At 50.3% G+C, this 23,168-nt stretch overlaps 2 protein-coding genes and 1 long non-coding RNA gene across 6 annotated transcripts; 1 reads left to right on the top strand and 2 right to left on the bottom strand.

Annotated features, from left to right (window-relative positions):
• Positions 1-3,316: 3,316 nt before the first annotated feature.
• PSRC1 (proline and serine rich coiled-coil 1) lies at positions 3,317-7,012 on the bottom strand (the record flags this gene model as incomplete). 4 transcript variants are annotated; one of them, XM_082450769.1, is made up of 7 exons in its annotated part: positions 3,317-3,568; positions 4,082-4,175; positions 4,500-4,953; positions 5,312-5,753; positions 6,193-6,250; positions 6,342-6,401; positions 6,886-7,012. In XM_082450769.1, 7 exons carry the CDS (start codon positions 7,010-7,012, stop codon positions 3,496-3,498), a joined length of 1,308 nt encoding a protein of 435 aa, XP_082306895.1. In that variant the 3' UTR covers positions 3,317-3,495. The 4 variants fall into 4 exon arrangements, with proteins under 4 accessions (XP_082306895.1, XP_082306897.1, XP_082306898.1 ...); XM_082450771.1 differs by lacking the exon at positions 6,886-7,012 and adding an exon at positions 6,787-6,859; XM_082450772.1 differs by lacking the exon at positions 6,886-7,012 and adding an exon at positions 6,710-6,746.
• A 20-nt stretch (positions 7,013-7,032) lies between these two features.
• Positions 7,033-12,399, top strand: LOC309655568. Its single transcript, XR_014260894.1, has 3 exons — positions 7,033-7,141; positions 7,378-8,534; positions 12,271-12,399. It is a non-coding gene; the product is annotated as an uncharacterized lncRNA (long non-coding RNA).
• MYBPHL (myosin binding protein H like) lies at positions 12,384-22,451 on the bottom strand (the record flags this gene model as incomplete). Its single annotated transcript, XM_082450892.1, is given in 11 exon segments — positions 12,384-12,653; positions 12,990-13,091; positions 13,095-13,126; positions 13,228-13,401; positions 13,404-13,422; positions 13,526-13,578; positions 13,581-13,661; positions 13,874-14,069; positions 14,624-14,700; positions 14,703-14,717; positions 22,137-22,451. Coding segments are annotated over 11 exon segments (1,185 nt in total). The 5' UTR covers positions 22,303-22,451.
• Between the last annotated feature and the right edge of the window lie 717 nt (positions 22,452-23,168).

Genomic DNA, 23,168 nt, shown 5'->3' with positions numbered 1-23,168 from the left:
TGGCTCTCTTCTTCGAAGGACCAGGTCCCTGTTCCTCTTTCTCCCCCTCACCACCCAGCTCCCTGCGAAGAGAGAGTTAATATATATTTTTTATTTATTTGCTTTTTGTGTTGGGATGGGTCCAGTCCCAGGGGGTCTGATGTGGCCATCAGTCAGGTCGGGTGTGTACCCAGCAGTCCTGGCGAGGGGGCCTCAGGCCCTTCCCCTTGCTCCAGGCTGTCATCTCCCCACCTCTCCTCTCCCTCCTCAGTTTTGCCAACTGCTGTTCATCTGAGTCACCATTTATGCTGAGCATGTATTCCAGACTTGTCACCCATTTTTCTCTGGAGCAGGTGGCTAGAAAAAGAGGCTATGAGTAGAAAAAGTGTTCCTGTTTCTCATTTGTAAGGCTGGTCTCTGGCTTTTCTGCCATGGATTCTTCCCCTGGCCTCTCCCCTCAGCAATTCCTGCAAAGGGTTAAAAACTTAACTGGTTTTTACTACTGATGACTTGACTTAAAAAAATACAAAGATGCTGGATGCTAACTTGATACTAACCATCTGATTGTACAGTTTGATTGTAACTGTAAATATGGTAGCATTTTGTGCTTTGTTTTTTCAGTTCCCCACGCTACTGAATAAAACTAGTCCTGTGCGGGCTGAGCACTGTCATCCTGTCCTCCTGTGTGGGGCCCTTTCCTTCCAGAGGGGGGAGGCCTGGTCTCTGGAAAACACGAGCAGGCAGGGCCCTGGAAGGGCCAGGTCAGGGGACTCAGATATCCTCTCGACACCCCCAGCAGTGTCCCCCAAATAGCCTCAGTACTGAGCCCACATCCTGGCATTTCCAACGAAGATGTGGCCGTTAGCAGGAAAGTATGCTTCTCACCAGGACAGGAGGGACTTGTATGGCTGGAGAGGCTGCACAGAGCAGGCAGGATTCCAGCCCAGCCCCTTAGGGCTGAGTCCCCTCCTGGGAGCAGAATTCAGGAGGCAGGGAGGGCTGAGAGGCTGGTGGGAATTGAAAGGTGCTCAGTGACTAGGTACATCCTAACTTCATTCCTCTGGGCGGTCTCGTGTTTTTCCCCGTCGGAAACGAAGCAACTACCCATACTCTAGCCAGCTGTGTGCTCTGCCACATTACTTCTGTTCCCAAGTTTTGTGTTTTTCGAAGGTCTGTTCAACAAACTAGATAGGGAGTTCACATGGGGGCCATAGAGGGGAGTTGTTAAGAACACAAACCCTGGAACCAGACTGAGTGACTTAATCTCTCTGAGCCTTAGTTTCCCTGCCTGCAAAATGAGGATGATAATGGTTTGTGCCTAACTGAGCTTTTTTTTTTTTTTTTTTTTTAGGTGTTCAAAGTTTTTTATTTTTTTTTATTTTATTTTTTTTTTAAAGATTGATTGATTGATTGATTGATTGCTATGTTGGGTCTTCATTTCTGTGCAAGGGCTTCCTCTAGTTGTGGCAAGCGGAGGCCATTCTTCATCGCAGTGCGCGGGCCTCTCACTGTCGCGGCCTCTCTTGTTGCGGAGCACAGGCTCCAGACGCGCAGGCTCAGTAGTCGTGGCTCATGGGCTTAGTTGCTCCGCGGCATGTGGGATCCTCCCAGACCAGGGCTCGAACCCGTGTCCCCTGCACTGGCAGGCAGACTCCCAACCACTGCGCCACCAGGGAAGCCCCCTAACTGAGCTTTTATGAGAATTAAATGAGTTGACACATGTTAGTGCTTAGAACAGTTCACAGTGCATAGTAAGAGACCAAGAAACCCTGGCTTCCTTCCCTGGTGCTACTGGGTGGGGGGCGTGAAGGTAGAGTGCATAAAGAGAAAAAACAGAAAGCTCGACCCAAACGGAAGGAAGTAAGCAGGTAGTGAACTAGAAGGGCAGCCGTGGAGGGCAGGCCTCCTCCCCCGCGGACGCTGCCTCCTGAACGTTGCTTAAGCAGATCTGCTGTGGGACTGGAGGGGCAGTTAACGAAACCCTAGACTGACTTAGAGGGCGAAAGGAACATGCCTTGCCTTGTCCTCTTCGGCCACTAGGTGGCAACAGCACGTGGGTCCGCTGCTTGTTTTGCCTCGGAGGACCCACCGGGGCCTGGCTCACATGCAGGCCACATGAACATGCCATCTGCTGGCCACACCTAAGCGTGTGCCCGGGCTTGCCTTCTGTCAGACACCAGTGCAGGACGCGGTCGGGAGACGCACCTGAGGTCTTCTTGCCCCTGCCAAATTTTCTCCAGAGCCAGACAGTGTCTGTCTCCACACACCCTCCCGCAACTCAATGCTTGGAATCCCAGAGGCTCAGGGAAAGGTGAAAGTGTAGGCAGCTGTCACTGTGATATAGGTGAATGTGTTAAATGAACCTTAAGATCAGCCATAAAAAGAAGAAAGCCACGGGGGGCCCCTGGCCCAGGAACAAGGGAAGGGCCTTTTAGTGCCTCAGAAGGGGGCCTATGGGCATGTAAACCTGGGGGGCGGGGCACCAGCTGGAACTCACTCCCTTGGCCCAGTTGCCTGCTGACTTCCTTAAGTCAGGGCCTGGCCTCCAAGAAGGAAAGTCCTCTCAAAACTCAAAAGGAATTGGGCTGGTTCTGGCATTTCCAAGAATCGAAGGCTGTGAGAAAAGGGAGACCCTTAGTTAATCTGTTAAATGAATCTTTTGTCATTCATTTAACAAACACCCCCCATCTTGCAGTCAAATATTTTTTCAATAAATGAATAGAACTCTCCACCACATAAAAATCACAACATTAGGCACTGCAGAGGTTTATAAATCCTAGCACCAGCCTTCAAGTCTAGTAGGGGGAAAGAAGAGGAGAACACCAACAATTCTAAAGACGTAAGGCAGACCATAACAAGGTGTTCAGGCATCTTCTGCCTGAGGCAATCAGCGAACCTGAACACCAGGGTACACACCCGAGGGCCCCCCCGTCCCATAAGTACAGCAAACAAGATGCTGAATTCCTAGGAGTATCCATTCTCTTGCCAGGAAAGGACACCCACGTTTAGAATATAAATAATAATTTACCAAGACCCTGGTTTGATAGCCTCACGTACTGGGAATTAAACCCTTCTTAAGTTGATCTGGACCTTCTAATAACATATGAAGCCTGGAAATGACTAGAAAAAGGCAGCCTGTTCCCATCGAATGCCAACAAGGGGGCTAGTCATAGCTTGATTAGCTGGAATCTCAAGGGCCTAGGGCCTATTCAGACCCCTGCCTGGGAAGCCCATCCTGGCTCCCTCATTGGAATTACACGGGAGTTTACTCCAAATCTGTTAGAAATTGGAGCAGGATTTATTTTCACATGTATACAGAATATAAAAATATACTCATTTCATTTTAGAAAAATGCAGACCAATGGAGTAAGCTTATCATAAACTGGCCTGTTAGGAGTCATAGAATCCACAGGAAACAAGTTCTGGAGACCAGATGCCTGCCTCTGCCTCTCCAAACAGGCCTGAGTCCAGTAGAGGATGTTATTCAGGAGGACTGCTCCTTGGAGAGCAGGGAGGTTAGCTACAGAGGCCATTCACATGTAAATGTCCAGCGAACCAAAGCCTGGGATGAAAATCAAACTCTGTGGAGCTGGACACAAGAGCGGGGGTGGATGAGGACAAACCACTCTCGAGCATTTCTTATTTTCTGTCTAACTTCACCACTGGGAGGCAACCTCTTTTTCCAAACTTGTTTCAACTGAGAGTTTGATTCCCCTCCAGCTCAACCCTAATCCACCCTATCTCCCATGGTCTCTACTCCTGGGGCACCAGCCACGGTGGCATCTCTTCCTTCTATCCCTGGGCCAGAATCTGCTGGAGTCAGGCCTGCCTCCAAGGAGAGGGCTTGGGAAGCTGATTACAGAGGTGAGTCCAGGCAGTGACTATAGTGGTTTGCTACTGAATTCTTGCTTGCTGTTCTGATCTCTTTACCTAAAGAGACAGAAGAAGGAACTGCTTTAAATTGCCCTTCTTCCACAAGCCCATTTGTCACCAGCTGAGTTCAAGTTCCTCAGGGTAGGAAGAAGTGGGACTCCCTGCCCCTCCAGGCTCCCCTCCTCATCCCCATCAAGGGAGAAAGAGACAGCATCTCAACCTGTCTTACCTGGTAGGTCCTGGGACTGCAACTTTCCTGGGGGGCTGCAGACTGCTGCGACCGGCACCAGTGATGGGAAGATTTGGTCGCTGAGAAACAGGAACTTGATGGGTGTTAACAAAAGACATGAGTTAGCAGAAGGTTCAAGTGACCTTCTCAAAAAGAAATACTGGATGAAGGCGGACTGAGTTTGGGATTAGTGCCTTTCTTCCCACCCAAGGTAAAAAACATAAGGTATTTGAAAACTGAGGTTCAAACTCTGCCCAGGCCCACATTCTCTCCTTAACTCAGCCTCCCCATCTTCAAACAGAGCTGTAATGAGGGTGGAGGAAAGTCACTGCTACCAACTCTGGGAGGGTGCATTCATGCTGGGCAGGGGTAGGTGTTCTTCCTCCTGATTTCTTATCCTTATGGCCATTCTTCTCACCTCTGTGCCCTGCGGCACTTGGTCTTGGAAGTCCTTTCCGAGCTGGCAGGGAATCTGGAGGAAGGGCACCTTTGCTGGATGGTACACTCCGGCTGGTGAGTGGCATCCTGCTGGCAGGCCTGGGAATGGCCGACGGAACAGGCAGTCGACTGGAAGGTTTAGCAGCTGCTCCCTGCGGCCGAGACAGGCGCTGAGAGTTGCTGGTAGAAGGCTGTGCAGCCAAGACTGGTCTGACGGAGGTAGGTGGGCCTGGTGGAGAGGAGCAGAGGAATTTTAGGGTCAGCTCCGCATCCTCCCTCCTCCCATTCACCCACAGCTTTGCTGCCCAGGTCTTCTCACTTGCTGTTGCTCTCCCACTGGGACCGGCTTTCCCCCGGACTGGAGGAGTTGATCGGGCAAGAGGAGAAGATGCTGGGCTTTTGGATGCAGGGAACAGATTGCAAGTGGGCGACTCCTGAAACACAAAGAGAGGGGGAAAAAAAGGACTAGCATGGAAAAAGAATCTGTTCTGCTGGCTGATTAAGGGACAGAGGTGGAGAGCTGCCTAGATCCCAGTAAGAGCAGAAGTTTGCTGCCAACATCATCATCATCATCAACAATGCCATTTACTGAGAGCTTACTATAAGCATTATAGAGTTCACGCACAGATGCGGTGGTAAGTGCTTTGCTTATGGTACCTCGTTTAATTCCAACAATCCTATGAGGTAGAATTTGACTATCTCTATTTTACCAACAAGGAAACTGCTCTACGCCTGTACTGAGTCAGGCACAGTGTCGGGGGCACACATCTAACCCAAACCCTCTACACTCACCCTCTTCATGCTGGAGGGCCTCTTTCCAGATGTTGCTCGAAGAGCCCTGACTGACAGCTTCCTATCGCTGCTCCGGAGTCGGGGTGTCAGGCTGCCTGGGGAGGGGGTGCTCCGAGCCAAAGAGCTCACGGTGGGCAGCAGGTCTCGGACAGGACTGTCCTTGAGCACAAAGGTCTCCCGCCGAGGGCTGGGCTTCACCCTTCGAGGCCCCGGGCCCTCACCGGTGTTCTCCCGCTCCTGCAGGGCACACTGTTCCAGATGAGTTGCCAGCCGGTTGGCTTCACTGAGGATTTCTTCCAGCTTCTCTGGGCTGAGGGGGCCTAAGCTGAGCCTCAGACTCTGGGGGGCAGGGGCCACTGCATTTGGGTCACTTCGATGGGACAGACCTCGTCGGAGGGGTTTCTCCGGAGTCACCGACACTGCTGTATCTTCTTCCTCTCGACTGAGAAAGAAAACAAATCAGGCACCATGCCCACATGGAAGAGAGCAGGAGACTACAAGGGAGACTGGGCAAAACCCCCACTACAGAGCCAGGAACACAACCCCAAACCCTGATACCCGTGCTGTCTGTGAGATCTAAGTGATGAGGCAGCCGGTTCTAGGAGGCCTTCAGCACTTACTGACATGGGAAATTATGCCAGGATGAACATGAAGCAAATCCACTTACCCTTCTTCTTAACACCCTGAAATCTCGTTCCAGCTTATCCCTTCTCCCCTCCCACAGTAGTGTCATAGGGGGCGAAGTCAACCAGCCACCCAGAAGCCCCAGTGCACCCAACCTTGCTAAATTACCAATCCAGACCTGAGACCAATAATTCAGCAGTGAGGGGTTAGAGACAACCATTGTTGGAGGAAGGTAAGTAGGATAAAGGGTCTACTACCTGTCAGATGGTGACAGCCCCCCAAAGTCCAAGGTCTCATCTGCTATAAACTTTACATCTGTAAGGGAAGAAAGAAGGAATGCCAGCCTTTGGTCCCTAACACGGCTCTCAATCACAGGGCCTCATTCTTCCCTCCAGCGTTTCCTTACCTTCTTCTAAATCTTCCATGTTCCAGCCAGCAGGAGCAAAAGTCACCTTAGACCCCGGAGCTGGAGAGAAAATATACCTTTCCTCAGGTCTCCATCCTGCCCAAGGCCTCCCAGCTAGACGCAGGGTGCAAGCCAGGGGCTGGGAGTCACGCTGGAGGTAAAGCAGGCGTCCCAGCAGCAGCACCTGCCCCTGTTACTGAGGTACTGTTACCTGCGGGGCAAGTGCCGACAGATGCCCCATCCTCCCATCTCCTTCCGCACATTGGCCCCCGCCCCCCTGCGACCCGACCTCTTCTCGCTGAGGCGGTCTACGCGCCCCATCCTCCTCCCCGCCACCACCCTCCGGGTTCTTCCTCTCCCCAAGCCACCTTTCTACTCCCCGCGGCACCACGCCCACACCACACCTCCACGCCACCCTCAGTTTTCACTTTCTGACTCGCCTCACCTCCCGCGGAAGGTGTTTTCCTCCCACAACCTAGTCCCGGGAACCCGCTCCGAGGGGGCGGGGCTCCTTTCGAATCTCTCAGGCCCCACCCACTCCTACCACACGCGCTCAATGATTGGTGAAGGCCAGCATCCCCCGCCCTTGTGGGGCGGGGCGGTGGAGGGGTAGCTCGCCGGAAGTCCGCAGGTGGGGGCCGAGGGGAAAGCCGTTCCAAGAAAGGCTCCATTTGGAGGGCTGAGGCGAGGAGGCCGCGAGCGCGCTTGCTCGCCCGGGAGACCTTGTTCGGTGTCCCTCCCGGAGCTGGGCCTGAGAGGGGCGGGACCTCGCGGCGGCGCGCGAGGGAACGGGCCAATGAGTGAGAGCTTCGCGCCCTGCCGCCCCCTCTTCTCCGCCCCCTCTTCTCCGCCCCCTCCTTCTCGTGCGGGGCAGAGCTGAGCTTTGACGCCCCTTGCGGCCGTCGGCCCTAGAACTAACGCTCTGCCTGAGGAAATTCGTTTTCTTGGGCTCACTCGGCTCACTCCATTCGGAAGCGCAGTGTTAGCCTGATCCCTCAGGTTTATTCACGGAAGCAACTAAACATTTATATTTTAGGTATATTGAGGTTCTCCAAGACGTACATCTTCCATCGGCTTTTTAGGCGAGAACATTCGGAACCTGAGGCATCCAAGGTGTGAAGAAAACAATGGGCTTTTCAGACAAGGAGATTTGGGTTCAGATTCAACCGTGGCTCCTCTGTTGACAAGTATATTGAGTATCTTTGACCTCTCTGAGCTTATGTTTGACCCCTCGCTTATCTAAGAGGATCGTGACCGTCACAGTACATGGTTAGGAGGATAATTATGAACATCAAGTTTTATACCGTGTGCCTTCCTCTAAATTGAAAGCTGTGGTGTAAAAAGCTTAAGCCTACTTATTAGGGATTTTCTTTGTTGTTTCCAAGGGTTGCCTGTGAATAGACTGGGCCAGCAGTTAACAGAGCTTCTCAGAAATATTCTAAAATTTTTAAGTTAAAAGTCCCGAAAAGAACGGTTGAAGAGCTTTCCCGTAAACAAAGAGCCTAAGCTTTTAGTCTCCAGAGTTTATGACCATTATTTTGGCGGTTTATAGGCTTTTTGTTTACTTCCTAGTTTTTAGTTGTGAAGTTGAGGTGGTGAGGTTGGCAGGAGTGAGATGTTTCAGTAATAAATGCCACAGGGAGCGAAGGAGCCTTGGAATTTAGTGGTGTGATAAGGGAGAGGGTGGGGAGACCCAGGACTTGCAAGCTTATGTGAGGAAGAGCCGAGAGAAGAGGATTGCCTCTTTTTCCGTAGGTTTCCTGGTGACAGTGGAATTTTAGTTGCTTTGCAGTTTTCAGATTCTTTGGAGGTAAGAAAACCGGAGCCAGTAGCTTCCCTCTCTTCAGGCAGGTAGTGGAGATCAGAGGGAAAGAAGCTGTTAATTAACTGCATTCCGTCTTCCCCTAGGAGCAGCCTGAGTAGGGAAATTCTTCAGCCACTTTCAGGTAAGTGGAAGAGGCAGTTTTAGCAAGCTGGAAGTTAATTTCTCCTAAGGAAGCTCATCTCCAATTTTCTGTCACCAAATTATGATTTTGAAAGCTGTTGAAGAAAAAAAGCAATGGATCTGCTTTCTCTTCCATCAGAATGACAACAAAGCCAGAAAATACAGATTTCAGGCACAAGAATTCTTCACTCAGCGTAAGGCCACTAATCTGGGAAATAATGTGTCCCCCTCAGCTCAACTCCAAAATGGTATGTATGAATAAGAGTTAAAGATTTTGGGTAAATTATGAAGAAATGAATTAATGAAGAAATTATACCCCCTCCCAGGCTCATGGTAAGCCTTAGTTGAGAAGGTACTTTGAGCATAGTGTTGAGTGCATAAATGAAAAACTTAAGGATTCTGGTGCAGTTCTCCTTGAATGCAGGGAAGCCTCTTGGTCACTGTGTACGTGACTGGCTGGCTCGGGACCCTGGCCCCTGCTCCCTGATGGCCCTCTCCACATTCTCAGCAGGGGTTCCGCAAGTGCATTAGACCCTACAAATGATTTGTGTGACTATTTTCTCAGTTTTCCCAAGGATGCTACATAACTAGTAACATTCTAGATGCATAGGAAGAAGTTAATTTATGACATACAATGAATGCCTTGGGGCACTGGGACTTAATTCTCATAGAACTCCAGTTGAGAAAGGCTGGAATAGATACTTGGCCTCAACTGAAAATAGGCCTTTGGTCTGAACAGAAAAGCTCTTCTTCACACTCAGCCAAACCATATCCACTTCCTCCTCAAAACCTTGCCTTATATTTACTGCCTCCTAGAAATCTTTTCTTTCTTAAACCCATGATTCCTACCCAGACCCAAACAGTGGGGGTCCCTGGGTGAAAGAGATGAGAGGAAATAGGGAAGGCCTGAAGTCAAACAGACGTGATTCAAATCTTAGAACTTCTACTTTCCAGCTACATAACTTGGAGCAATTTATAAGCTTCAACTCACTCATTTGTAAAGTGAAGATTAAAAGAGATAAAGCCTGATGTTCAGTGCCTGATGCGTAGAAGGCTGTTTCAGTTCTGTATTATTGTGTAACAAACCACCCAATATTTAGTGGTTTGAAACAACAGCAACTATTCATCTGCTCATGATTTTACAGTTTGGGCAGGGCTGTGCAAGGACAGCCTGTCTCTACATGAGGAGTAGATTGGGTTTGACTAGGGTTGAGGGGTCCAAGGTAGCCACACATGTCTAGGGCTGTGGTGCTGGCTGTCCGCTGGGATGCTTGGTTGTCCTCCACGTGGCCTCCCATAATTCAGTAATCTATCCTGAGATCCTTTACATGGGAGCTGACTTCCAAAAGCAAAAGCAGAGACTAGCAGACCTCTCAACTGGCATAGCATCACCTCCACTACATTCTTTTGGTCAAAGCAGGGCACAGGGTCAGCCAGATTCAAGGGGGGAGAAAAAGACTCCAACTCTTCGTGGAAAGAGCACCATGACCATTCCAGGATGGGAGGAATTGTTCCTATCTTTTGCAGATTCCATCACAGAATGCCTTCAGTATCTTATTTGTTACAGAAATGAAAACATGTAAGCAAGAGCACATCACTTTTATTCTTTCCCCAGGGCTTAATGAGACTCTGCACTGGTTTCTTCACTATCTCCCAGCCCTCACATCTTAATGCTCTGTCTTTAATTAGCTATGTGTGTATTTATGTGTCCTGCTGTCTGTGTCTCTGTGATAGATGTGCATCCTGTTTTCCAACTTATACTAGAAAGCATAGAGAGGAAGAGAGCAGGTCATCTTGAGTATCCCTTTGAGCACCTAGTACTGTATAGAGTTGTCATAGACTGTCTAGAGAAAAGGACAGTGTTCGGAACCTCTGTGGAAGAGAATGTAGTTATGGGAAGAGAAAGAGGAGTCTGGGGGTCCGCAGATTCCATACAGTCTGGCTAAAGGATTCCAACTTTCTCAATGGTTTTCCATATAGAAAGGCTCAAACAGATGGACACTTATGCAGCGAGGATCCACACCTTTATTTAGATTAGTCCAAACAGACACTATGCTGGAGCTCCTTAAGAACACAGTCTCGCCACAGGCTTCCTGGAGGCACAGAAAAGAGAGGGTATGTTGTGGCCATAACGGCAAACAGCGAGAGCTCATCCAGGCTGCTGAGGTGACCTCCTTTCATGGTCCCTGGGTCCTGTGCTCTGAAATCTGTATTTACCCTGCTTCGTTGCTGGCACTGACTGGGAGAGATGGAAAAGGGCACTAAGAGTAACAAGGATAACACCAACACAACATGACATTAACCTTAACCTTAACCTTAATGCAGAGAGGGAATTGAGGGATGGCGAGAGAACTGGCTGTGCAAGCCAGCTGGCAGAGAGAGATCTCCTGAGAAGCTTGTACTTTTAATGCATCCCTCAAGGTTTTCATTTGCTAAAGATCAGTGAGAGGCTTAAGTAAATGGCTTCTGGGATGGAATTCATTCTTGGGTTTCATTGGCCAGGAGCTGCAAGTCAGAGGAGATGTTGGGAACCAGTTCTCTTTAATTCTCTCATGAGCTTCCTTTTCACCCCACTCATCAGTGTGTACACAACATTTCTGCTATGAATGATTTAGAGTCTGAAGGAGTTATCAAATTCTAAATGATGGTCTGAGTTGCCCTTTGCCAGTAACGTGCTGCTTGGGACCACATCCCCACATGTTCAGTTATTGTTGACATATAATGATAACAGTGGTTTTCTTCTCTTGGAAGGGAAGGAATCCAAAATCTTCAAAGTAAAAAGGAAGCAAACTCATCTGGTTTTCACCATGCTTAAGATACTGAGGTAGAAACACTTAATTGATAGGAACATCTTCCTCTCTCTTTTTCTGCCATGTGGTGGTGGTGGTGACCTCGGCCATCCTCCACTCCTGATTGTTTTCCTTGACACCTTTTCTTACAGCACCTGCTCCCTCCCTCCCACAAAACCCCCTTACAATTAGGTAGATGCTATCACTCTTCTTCAGAGGACCGCTAGGTTTAATTACTGTCATCAACTTGAGGAGTACAGATAGATAGAGGATGTGACAAAAGTAGACCTCATCTCTGGTAAATTCCCTCCACAGGGATGATAGTATTCACTTACAAGAAAAAAAGTGGTTAAAAGAAAAGTGGTTGCCAGTGAGTGTATGGTTGAAAGGCTCAGGAATACATATCTGTCTCAGACTCAACAACACTAGCCATAAACATGAAATACTCCATTCAGATCCCCTGTCCCTCTTTCCTTACCTTCCTCAGAGTTGCCCATGTCCGCTTAGGGTGCCTCAATTAGGAGCTGCAAAATTCAGACATCTCTCCGTGTTAACATCTCAGAAATCTCTGGGAAACCTTTCAGAGCATCGAGAAGGGATATACTTCCAGGTTTGGGGAGAGTCCATGGTGCTAATTAGGAGTCTATGCGGAGGGAAGAATAGGACATGTAATGGCCCATTCATTCCTGAGTCATGCTGCACATGCTTAGAAAGTGCCCACTGTGTGTCAGAAACTGGGCTGGACACTGGGGGACAAAGGCGAATAAGATGGTCCCTGCCCTCACAGTGCACACAGTTTATGGGGAAACAGATCAGTAAATAGATAATTATAAAACAATATTTTAAGTGCCGTGATGGCAATCTGAGCAAGGGGACAGGAATGGATAAATGAATGAATACCTTAAAAGCGGTAGAGAGGATGTGCAGTATTCCCTTTTAACCAACTAGAGATAAAAGTCCTCTGGTTTGTTTAAAAGCCCAATAAAAAGCTACAGCTTTCCTGGATTGAGTCAGATTGTATAGTTTAATGAAAAATGATCTGGGTGAGGTCCAGCAGACTTGGCCTCTTTTCCACCATAGCGCCAACTCCTCAATTAACCAGCACTGGAAATCGCAGGTAAACTGATCAGTCACCTCCCTGCACTTCAGGTTTCTCCTTTGCAAAGTGGAAATAGTGATTCTTCCTATATTACAGAATTATGATGGAGAGAAATGAGGAGTGGATGATAAAAATGGCTCCTCAAATACATCCTGATGATGACAGTGATGAGAAGGCCTGAAGGAGAAGCAACCCGAGCCCTTCTCCATCTAGGCTTGTGTCTCTGCCCTCGACTTTCCCACCTGTGGAGAGAGGAGGTGATTGCACCCTAAGGTACGAGTTCTGCCCTTACCTTTCACATCCACCCGACAGTCCACTGACGCCTCCCCCAGGGGGTTAACGGCCTTGCAGGTGTAGATGCCCCCGTCAAAGGGGCCAGGCTTGTGGATTTCTAGGGAGCAGATTCCCAGGTGAATGAGGGCTCTGTACTTGGGGTTGCCTTGGATATCCATCTTGTTCTTTAGCCAGATGGTCTTTGGCTGAAAGATAAAGATGAGGGGGGTGAGTCAGGAGCAACCAACAGGACTCCAACCCCCCTGCCAGAGAGACAGCTTTAAATCTCGTGCCCAATTGCCAGCAGGTCATTAAGTGATATCTTCATATATGAGGAACAAACACTAAAAGCAAAACTGGAAACATTATCCACATCAGCCTGTCTTGGACACCAGTGCCCTGAGTGTTCCTACGTAATGTGCTGTGGAAGAGGCAGATGATGGTGACGGGAGCAAATGTTTTGGTTAGAATGTTCTTCAACACAGCTAAGGTTAGAGCAGAAGCAGGAAGCAGCACAGCCACCCACAGACCTCCCTGCTCACCTTGGGGTAGGCATGGACGCAGCAGAAGAGCTGGGTGTCACAGCCAATGACTGTAGTGCAGTCTGCCAGAGGCTGGCTGAACTTCGGGGCTTCTGAGAAATCTCACTGGACAAACCCCTCGGTCTTGTAAACAGTAGCTGAGGGGACCAAGAAGGGCCTTGCTGTAGTGCCTGAGAGCCCCATCCCTCTTCAACTCTTTCTCCTTAACTCTTCCCAGCTCCGAGTCTCGGTGCCTTACCTGCTCTCTGGATGTGGGCCAGGTCAGCAGTGACAGAGGCTGTCTGGCTGAGCCCACACTGGTTCTCAGCAAAGACTCGAAGTGCATAGGAGTTGCCGACAATGAGGTTGGAGACTGTGCAGCTGGCGCGGTGATAGCGGTCCAGCGCCGTGAGCCACAGCTGTGGGGCCCCGGAAGATGCCCGGAATGAAACCCCTGTTTTGGCAACTCACTCCGCCCCAGCCTACTGCGTGGAGCTACCAGAGCCCCATTCCAGAATGTGCTGTTCCTCCCTCCCTCCATCCCAACTAGGCCTCACCCCAGATTTGGTGTCAGCCTTCTGCACCGTGTACCCCAGGAGTGCGTTCCCGTGTCTTGGGGCGGAGTCCACTCCAGGGTAGCGCTGGAGCCCCAGACATCCACCAACTTGATACTCTGAGGAGAGCCTGGCCTCTCTGAAAGGGCCAAGCATGGCAGCGGGCATGGCACGCCTCACACGCCAGGACATCACTCCAGGAGGGGCCCCTCCGCTTCTGCTCGGCCACCCCTCCCTTCACCCACCACTGCGTCCCACAGCCCCGCTTCCCCGGCTCTCTGTGCTGATTCCTCTTCAGGCTGGGGTGGGAGCCCCCGAGGACCATGTCGTCTCCCATTCCCCCAACTGTACCAATCACCAGGGTGTCAATGGTGGCGGTGGCCTCCAGCCCGCCCAGCTGCACACGGAGCTGGTAGTGACCCGAGTCAGCACGCTGGGCCTCTCGGATGAAGAGGATGGAGTCCCGCTCCCCATTCCACATGCTCACATGACTGGTGTCCAAGGCACAGCCGTCATGCGTGCAGATGGCTTGAGGTTGGGGTTTGCCCTGAGAAATGGGGAGAAGGCTGTGAGCTGCCCCGAGAGGCCTCTTGCCCCTCCCAGCTGCAACAGGGGTCAGATCCACTAGGTCCACGTGGTGACTTGACTCGCAGCTGCAAATTCCTTGAGTGAGAGGGTTGGTGGACTGTCCCAGCGGACTTCCATCTCTCAACAACAGCCTCAGGATCATGGGAAAGGGGGATGGCTTTGAGTCTCCCCACCTCTGAGAGTCTAGGTCATGGACACTCAGGGCAGCTGGGACTAAAAATAGCTGCCCAAACTCCTGAGAGCCCTCCAAACTGAGAGCTCCCAGACCCCTGCTGACTGAAGAGCATGGATTAGCCTCATATCATCACCTGGGCATGCCCGACCTGACCTGACCCCAACACCCCACAGGAGTGCTGATGGAAGGGCTGTTTGGCCTCACACTTGGTGACATGCCCCTTCCATTCAAGGCTAGGACGACTGTCCCACTGCTAGCAGGACTCTTGTTTTTTGTTTCCAAATCAAAACCCTGGCCTGGCCCCAGTCATGGACTCAATGTGGGGCTGGCATGATCACCTGGAACGGGATTAGTAGATTCAGAGTGTCTCCAACCTTCCGGATGTAGGTCTGCTTCAGGGCCTGATGATCAGGGCCCAGATCTTGGGGTGCTCTGAGTGATGGAAAGAGAGAGAACGGGGTGGTGAGCCTTCCTGGGGGGAAGAGGAGAGTTTAGAGGAAGTAGAAGTGGATGCTGCATCTAGCTCTGCTCCATGGCCAGGTGACCCAGGCAACACTCAGCAAATTAAGCCCTCTCTCGGGGAATGGGAAGATAGCTCCCATTGTCTCACTGGGATTTAGGGATAAGCAACCAGCTGCGGGATCCTCTAGAGAGAGTTAAAATCTCCGCAGAAAGAGCACTGAAGCGCGAGCCTGACACCTACTTCTTTTAATTGGTAACTCTCCACCATTGACTTTTCATCAACTGAGATTTCTTTTTTGTGTGTGCACAGACCAGTCCACTCCGAGTGGTCTGTCTTTCCACTCCTTTTCTACATTTGTCCTCAACAACACTCCTTTTATCAAGGCCACTTTCAATGTCAATCCTGACCCCCAAGTGTCCGCCCCGCTCCCCAGTTTGGTGCCAGACCCGAGGAGAAAGCTTTATATTCTGCAGGCAGAGTCAACACCATGGCCCCACCAGGACAGCACTGATGTCACTGCAGAGGGAGCTGGCGTCTGGTCCCTTCTCTGCAGAGCTGCCCTGTTCAGGGGCCTGCACAGTGTCTTCCAGTCTGTGGAGGATCACTTTGTACAGTCAGAATCTGGGAAAGATTAGGTCCACTGCTTACTCCCCCTTGATCTTCCAGGCGTGTTCCAGTGAGAAGAGAGACTAGATTATGTTTATTGGCTTCCAGGATGAAGACAGGAGATGCTCAGGAAAGTGCTGAGTGTAAGTTTGGGGAATGACCAGGTGTAACTTCCTCTCAGGATGCTTCCGGCAGCCTTGGCTGAGGAAGTGCAAACAACCCACCTGGGTTCCTTTGGGGTCCTGGCTGAAGTCTACTCCATTTTCCAGGCTTCTGGTGCTACTGCCTCCTCCTTTCTCAGGCAGAGACAGTCCCCCGCTGCTGTAGTCTTACAGGGAGTGTGACAGTCTCAGTTCCCACCAACTCCCCAGCCTCCCCGCTCCTTCATTCCTAGCAGTTGGAAGAACTCCACCCCAGCACACACCTGTGGCAAACAGCTCGATAGCAGATTCCGAACTTTTTGATAACACACATTTCCCTGTAAATACATCCCTGAACATTCACCCCAATGTATGTATGTTTACTTACAAATTGAACTGTTTAAAATGTACATTACATAATGCAGAATTTGAATGGTGAAATTGAAAATAAAATGAACGAAGGGTCTACGAAGCTCTTCCTACACCTCAGTTTGTAGATCGTTGTTTAGAGACCAGGAACTTCCGTAGTCCGCCCCGATTAGCATCTCGAGATTACTTGGGCTTTGTGGATGAATATAGACAGAAATATTCAGTGCACGCTGTCCATTTTATTTACCTAGTTTCCTTTTTCACCGTGTGGCTTGCGTTTTAACCTGGGTTGTGCTGTCTTAGGCTGCGCCTCACCCCTCTACCCTGACAGAAGTGGGAACTGCGTGGTATGGGGCCTCCAGGGCTCTGAGCGCTGTCCTGCCTGTACGGCCCAGGGCCTGAGGCCTCAGCAAGGACTCAGCTCAGAGCCCAGGCAGCTGAATGACCCTGCTCGGCTGCCCTCTGTTCGACTTTGGCAGTTTGGGTGGAGGCGGGGCATGAAGAACAGAAGAAGTGTTGTGTGATGTGTTCCTCTCCTGTGGCTATCTTGGCAAGCGACCAAGGAGTTGAGAACAGGCGGATATGACTTCAGGGTTTTCTGCAAAAAGAGGGCGGCAGTTGAAAAGGAGGGTCAAAACCTCATCTTGTTGGGCTTGGTTCCCCACCGCTGAGTGGGGACCTAACCCTTCACGCTTGCCGGGGAGAGGGCTGGGGAGAAGCCGGCTCTGCTGTCCCGTGCCCTGCCTACAGAACCTCTGAGTTGGGAAGGACCTCGGTGAGCACGCAGAGCAAGGAGAAGACTGGAAGGAAAGGGCTGGGGGGGAGAGACAGCTTTGCTGTTGACCTCACGGCCGGTTGTGAAGTCGTGCTGGCACGAGGACTCCCGTCTCCCCATCTGGGAATGTGTGTCTGGAGGACCGGTTCTCTGAGCATGACAGCATATCTGTCCACTTACCTGCCCTTCAGTGTCCACCTTCACACATCCACAGTCAAGCGAGGCGTCAATTGTACTGACCTTGGAGAAACATGGCTTTCCCTGACGCCCAAGGTCTTTCTTCTCCTCATATGCCAGGAGGGATGTGAACCAAAGGCTACAGCCCTAAAGCAGAACCTGGGTTTTCTAAGACCAGGTCTGAGACAGCCGCAGTTTGTCTATGAGGTTTTCTCCCTTCATAGAGTCTTAGGTAAAAGACATTTTGAAAAGTCCTTTGAGAGCCCTTGGCTTCTGAGCTGTGTTGCTCTCAGCACTGAATTTCTCTCAGACAGAATACTGTCTTAAAAAGGAGTGGAGAAGGAAACTACTTAAAGTCTAGAGATCTCGATTTCTCTTGATTAGAAAATCCTTCCTAATTCTACCGAATTTCATCCTGCTGAGGTTTATGCCCATTTCCTTATTCTCTGCTCATGGGAAATAATTGTTCCCATCCTCTCATAACTTGGTTTCACATGGCTAAAGACTTTCTGCCAGCGATTCCCTAAGGACTGTGTAGTTCAGATTGATGGTATTAATTATGGCCCAGAGAATGAAGGAACAAGATAGACACATTGAAAGAGTGGAGGAGTGTGTGTGTGTGTGTGTGTGAGTATGCAAGACTGCGAGTACATGTGCGTGTGTGCACACACATGCACAGGCCTGTGTGAGTGAACGGTTAGCAAAAGAGGGCAAATGCACAAGGCAAGCTATGGCTCCCAAAAAACCCCAGAGATTTCCAGGGATCCACAAAGTACCAGCATTTCTTACAGAAACATTAGCAGATGCATAGGGTGTGGCCTTGACCTTATTAGATACTTGTCTGGAGGAGTGTGGTGGGAAAGAAATGTGGTGACTTCAAAAAAAACCCCCAAAAAACCTTGTGAAGGACAAGAGTGTCACCTCCTTGAAGGCCATGAAACTAAGATCAGAAAAAATAAAGGAACATAGAAATAGGCAACACTTCTCTGAGGAAAAGACTCCATCACCCTCTCCCCTTGTGGCAGTCTCCCCCTCATGCTGATGACGGTAGCCCTGGCTCAGTGTCACTTTCTCCAACACTTCTCCAATCATGATTCCTGATCATCTCAACACCCAGACTTCCAGTTCCCGCAGGGCCGCTCCCAGCCTTACCTGCCACTCCTCCAATGAGTCCGTCCTCCCCTGCTTCAGCCCATGGTTCCTTTGGTCACTGTCTAGACCAATAACTATAGCCACTCTAGAATCTGAATTTCAAGCGTCCCACTCTCTCAGCACCACCTCCATGACAGGGATGGCTAATTGCTCACAACAATTTGTGCATATTATCTCTTCCATAGTATAGGGATCTCTGAGAAGGAGCTGCCCCACTTGCTGTATGACAATGAGACTAGTTCTTGCCAGAGAAATGTGAGTGGAAGTGATGAGAATCACTTCTGAGTCGAGGCTTTTAACGAATGAGTTCTCTATTTCCCGTCTACTAGCTGCATGCAGGTGATCACGGGGCCCTAAGGCATGGCAGAGCCACAAGATGGAAGAGGCCCGGGTCCCTGAATTAGTGCTGGAGAACTACCTGCTGAGTAGGAACGCTTGCTTTTAGTTGTTTTGCTAGTAAGGAATAAACATCTATTGTATTTGAGCCTTAAATTCTGAGGCCTGTTTTATCAACTCGCATAACCTAATGAACAGTCTCTATCCCTTCAGCTCCCTCCCTCTAAAGCTCCGCCAGCAGTGATCCTTCAGCCCACTGAGACCTCTGACCCATTATCTTCCCACCCCTTCACTCTCCATCACCCCTCCATGTTATCACTTTCTTTCCCACCCAAATTAGATTCCATGGTCATTGTTAGACTCACTCCCTTGCATACCCACTCAAAGCCCTAATCCTTTTCCACTTCCTAGCAATACCCAGCCCCAGTTAAATACACCCCCTCAGTGTCTGCATCCACACAGCCAAACATGACTGGGGAAAAATATTACAAAACTATGCTGACTTTAAATTGATGGCCATTGCCTCCAAATGGACCCTGGCAGATCTGCCAGACTTCCCTAATTCACTCAATCTCTTGTTCTCCTGGGTGACTGTTGTACACCCTCTTCTAAAACTTCCATACCTTCTCCTGAATCCTCATTCTCAGTTGACAATCTTGCTAGTGTCTAAAGCCTGCCTATAGCCTATTCTTTTATTTTTTTTTGAAAGGATGCTTTCTTGATCTGCAGATATAGCCTATTCTTAACTCAGCAGCCAGAAAAGTCTTAAAACCTACACCTGATCATGCCAGATCTCACCTAAAACCCTGCGCTGGCTGCCCATCTGTCTCAGGGTTGAACCAGTGTTCACAATGGTCCTGCTACCTCTTTGACACCAAACCTGCTCTTCTCTCCCTCACTCTGCTACAGCCACGGTGGCCCCAATCCATAACGCACACTCCTGCCTCAGGGCCTTTGCACTTACTGTTCTCTCTGTGGAAAACCTTCACTCTCAATATCTGCATGCATTGTTCTCTGGTCTCCTTTAAGTTGCTGCTCAAATCACCTTATTAACAAGACTTTCACTGAATATCCTGTTTGAAACAGCAAGTACACTTCCCACCCCAGCACTTTATACCCTCCTCTTTCTCTGCTTTATTTTTCAGCATAGCAGTTGTCACTTTCTGATATTTTATATATTTTATTTGCTTATTTATTATCTATCTCCTTACTAGAATGTAATCTCCACAAGGGAAGTTATTTTTGCCTATTTTGTGCATTTTTGTAACAGCGCCTGGCACATAATAGACGCAAAGTAAATATTTGTAGAAGGAAGAAAGAGGATAGGAAGGGACAGTGGGAGGGTGGGAGGGAGGAAGGAAGGATGGTCACTTCAAGGCTAGGGATTCAGCTTCCCAAGCCTGGAAGACACAGAACAGTCCAGATTGAAAGAGGACACCGGGTCAGTTGGAAGCAATCGAGCTGAGATCAGCAGATGGACCCTCCTACTGGGTCTCAGGGTCCCGTCTTCTCCGTGTCAGGGTGCAGTCTGTCCCATGGCTCTCACTCTTTCGAAAGCTCTCCTCTGGCCCCTGCCCAGCGTTGCCTCCAGGACACAGTGCCTTTGTGTAGTGTTGAGAGTGACAGAGGATGGTTTCCCAGTGCCAAACACCTACTTCTGCTTATTTAGCCATGGAGCAGTCTTTCTTGACTAAAAGCTCAGTGTCGGCCAGTTGCAGTTCATTTTAGTGTCACAAATATTTTGACGCCTGCTCTATTTCATGTGCACTCACATGCTAGCCACTGTGCCCTTCTATGTCCCATAGAGCTCCCCATAAGGAAGAGGAGGCATTAAGAGGAAGGAAAAGTGCTTGGTGCTCACAGGGAACTTGGGGGCCATCTAGTCCAGCACCATAGCACCCCACCTGAAGACCTCTGGTTAGGCTTCAGTGATTCTATGAACTCCCTGAACTTTGTTGAGTATTTTTCTTGGAGCAAGAATCCACAGCTTTCATCAGATTTTCTTAGGGATCCATATCCACCAAAGGGTTAAGAACTCTGATTTAGTTCAACCTCTCAATTTACAGATGAGAAAATAGAAGCCCAGAGGGGTGGACTGACTTGCCTTGGGTCACAGGACAGAGCTAGGGTTTGAACTCATGTCTTCTTTTCCCAACCGGATAACAGATGCAAACACTTTGCACCATGTCACAAGGAGTCCTTGCTGCTAGTGACCTCTGGGATGCTGGTGGGTTGAGTCGCTGGGTGCTGGTGGCCCTGAGGCCACACACAAGATCAGGGCCCTTCAGGCCGCACTTGGGGGCTGTGGCCAGGGGCTGTCAGGAGGCAGGAGTGTGGGAGGGATGAGCGCCCTCCCCCAGGGTTTTGTGGAGACCAGTGGTGAGAGAGTCACCAGTCTTGGCTCTCAGTCTCCCTCTGCCTGTGACTTATTCCCTGGGCCTTTTGGGGAAGAAACTTTTTCTGCCTCAAGGCCATTCCAGCCTAGTATGTTCCCAATAACTTCTGCTCTCTTTACCTGTTTTTCAGTGGGGCAAACTCGGTCGGCTCTCTGCCCCTGACATTCAAATAGCTTCTGAAGACCCAGCATCTTCAATCAGGATGATAAGAGGCAGCAAACTTTCCCTCCACAGCCCTATTTGCAGGGAGAACTCAGTCTTTATCCCTGACTTGGAAATAATTTATTATCTATTCACGTCTTTGTTTGGCCTCTTCCAAGGCACTTTGGATTATCTCAACAATCCTTTCGACTACCTTACCAGGTAGATACTATTACTCACCATTTTACAGAGAGGAAATTGAAACTGAGCAGTCCATTGACTTGGCCAAGGTCACGGAGCTGCTGGAGGTGGTCCTGGGAATTGAGTCTAGATGCTGTCTTCTTTTCCTACCTCTCCTTACCCAGGGATTCCATGGTGTCTCGTTTGTGGTCTTTGCCTCCTCTGCACTCAAGACTCCAAGGGGCCAGAAGTGGGGACTTTGCGCAGGGAACTGTCTTAAATGTTTCGTGCAGCCCCTGTAGTTGCTTCCGCCGATTACCTCGCAGGAGAGGGGAAGAGCCAGGCTCCCATCTTCCACTTCCGTCGGCCGAGCCAGGTGCAGTGGGAGCCACCCAGGGTAAATCTCACAGAGCTGGTAGCTACAAAGGCCTCAGCCAGGGGCAGTCTGGGAGGTGGGCAGCAGGGCTGCTGGCAGGGAACTCTGGGGCTGGAAGGGGCACCCACCACCTCCTAGCTCGAAAATGCCTTTATGCTGAGAGGCTCACAGAGACCACAGAGAGGGAGCCAAATTCTTCTTCCGGATGGTCTCTGCTTCCGTGGAGCTCAGGCTCAAAGAGGCTAGGGTTTCCCGTGGGAGCCAGTGGAGATGTTGGGGTAGGTGGAGGACCCACGGCTCTACCGAGGGCGAGGCGGAGCGTCACATACTGTTCACCACTTAGCCTCCCGGTGGCTCTAAGCTTTTTGTTTCTTTCTTCTCCAAATCCAGATGGACACCATCTCACCCCTCATTCCCTTCCTGACTGGCATTGGTATATCAGGTCCCTGTGACAGACATATTTTAAAGGTAAAAATACAAACCTATCATTATTAGTCACTGTAAATTGCCACAAACATCATTCACTGACTTTTCAGGTAAAAAGCAAAAACCCAGCAGAGACATTTGAGCAGCAAGCGAGAATCCACCAAGGAAGGGGGTGGGGGCTCCAATGGATGCTCCCCCATCCTAAGTACCAATCCCATGAAACCATTTAGATCTGCAACACCTACGGAGGTGCAGTCAGGGCAGTAGCGCATCCTCCCAACTCCCACTGCTCACTCCCCATCCCCATGGATCACCTTCTGTGGGGGGCAGGAACTGGGGAATGGGGCTGACGGCCCCCCGCCGAGGTGAAGCCTGGGCTCTGTCAGCATCTCGGCTAGGCTGGCTTCTTTCGGCTAGGCTGGCTTCTTTCACCTTCGGTGTGGATCCCGAGGCCACCTCCAGAGCTGTGGCTGCCTCCATGCTGGGCCACCCCAAGGCTGGGCTCCAGAGGAAGATTTTCACTGTTGGTGGTGTGGGAGGGGCTGAGCACCTGCTCTCCAGCCCGGCCTCCCCAGCGTCCCAGCCACAGGGTTATGCAACAGGGCTGGCCTGTTCCCACCCAGCTACTCCCAGAGGGCTGAAGCAGGGGCTAGGGGAAGAGCAGGGAGCAGACCGCAGCCCAGAATAGCTGCAGGAGGAGGACCCGGTAGTCCTGTTATCTTGGGAGAGAGATGACACCTCTCTCACAGCACCAGGGAGGGAGGGGAGCGCTTGAGCTTCAAACAGCCCCTCCCCACCCAGACGATCCAAATGGGGCCTCTGGCTTCTGGCAGGAAGATTGGGTGACATCTTGGCTCCTGACCTCCAGCTCATCCGAGGGTGTCCAGGTCCAAAGGAAGGGGCCCCAGGATTAGCTGATTCACAGGCACACGTTTAGGTAGTCTCTCCCTCTCTGCTCCCACATTCGCTGAGTTGTAAAGTCTCGTCAGCTCGGCCTTTATGGGGGCGGCCCCATCCTCTCCACTCCCCCCATGGCAGTGCAGGGTAGAGTCTGCACCCTGGAGCCAGACCCCCCGGCTCACTTTGGCTCCATCACCAATTGGCTGTGTGACTTGTAACCACACATCACAGTCTCTCTCAGGTCTGTTTCCTCATCTGTGAAGTGGAGATAACAGCCATAGGGTTGCTGTGAGGATTCAAAGGGGTAATCTGGGTAAAGTGCTTAGCAGAGTGTAGCCGACTAAGTGCTCGATAAATGTAAGCTATTTTTAGGTTGCGCCAGCACTTGTCCCTTTCAAAGCTCCCTTGCCTATGAGATAAAGTACAAATTAAGTGAGAGGCAGCAG

Source organism: Balaenoptera physalus (genome assembly GCF_965194825.1).
Source record: "Balaenoptera physalus genome assembly, chromosome: 1".
NCBI lineage: Eukaryota > Metazoa > Chordata > Mammalia > Artiodactyla > Balaenopteridae > Balaenoptera > Balaenoptera physalus.
This window is presented reverse-complemented; position numbering and strand designations above follow the sequence as displayed.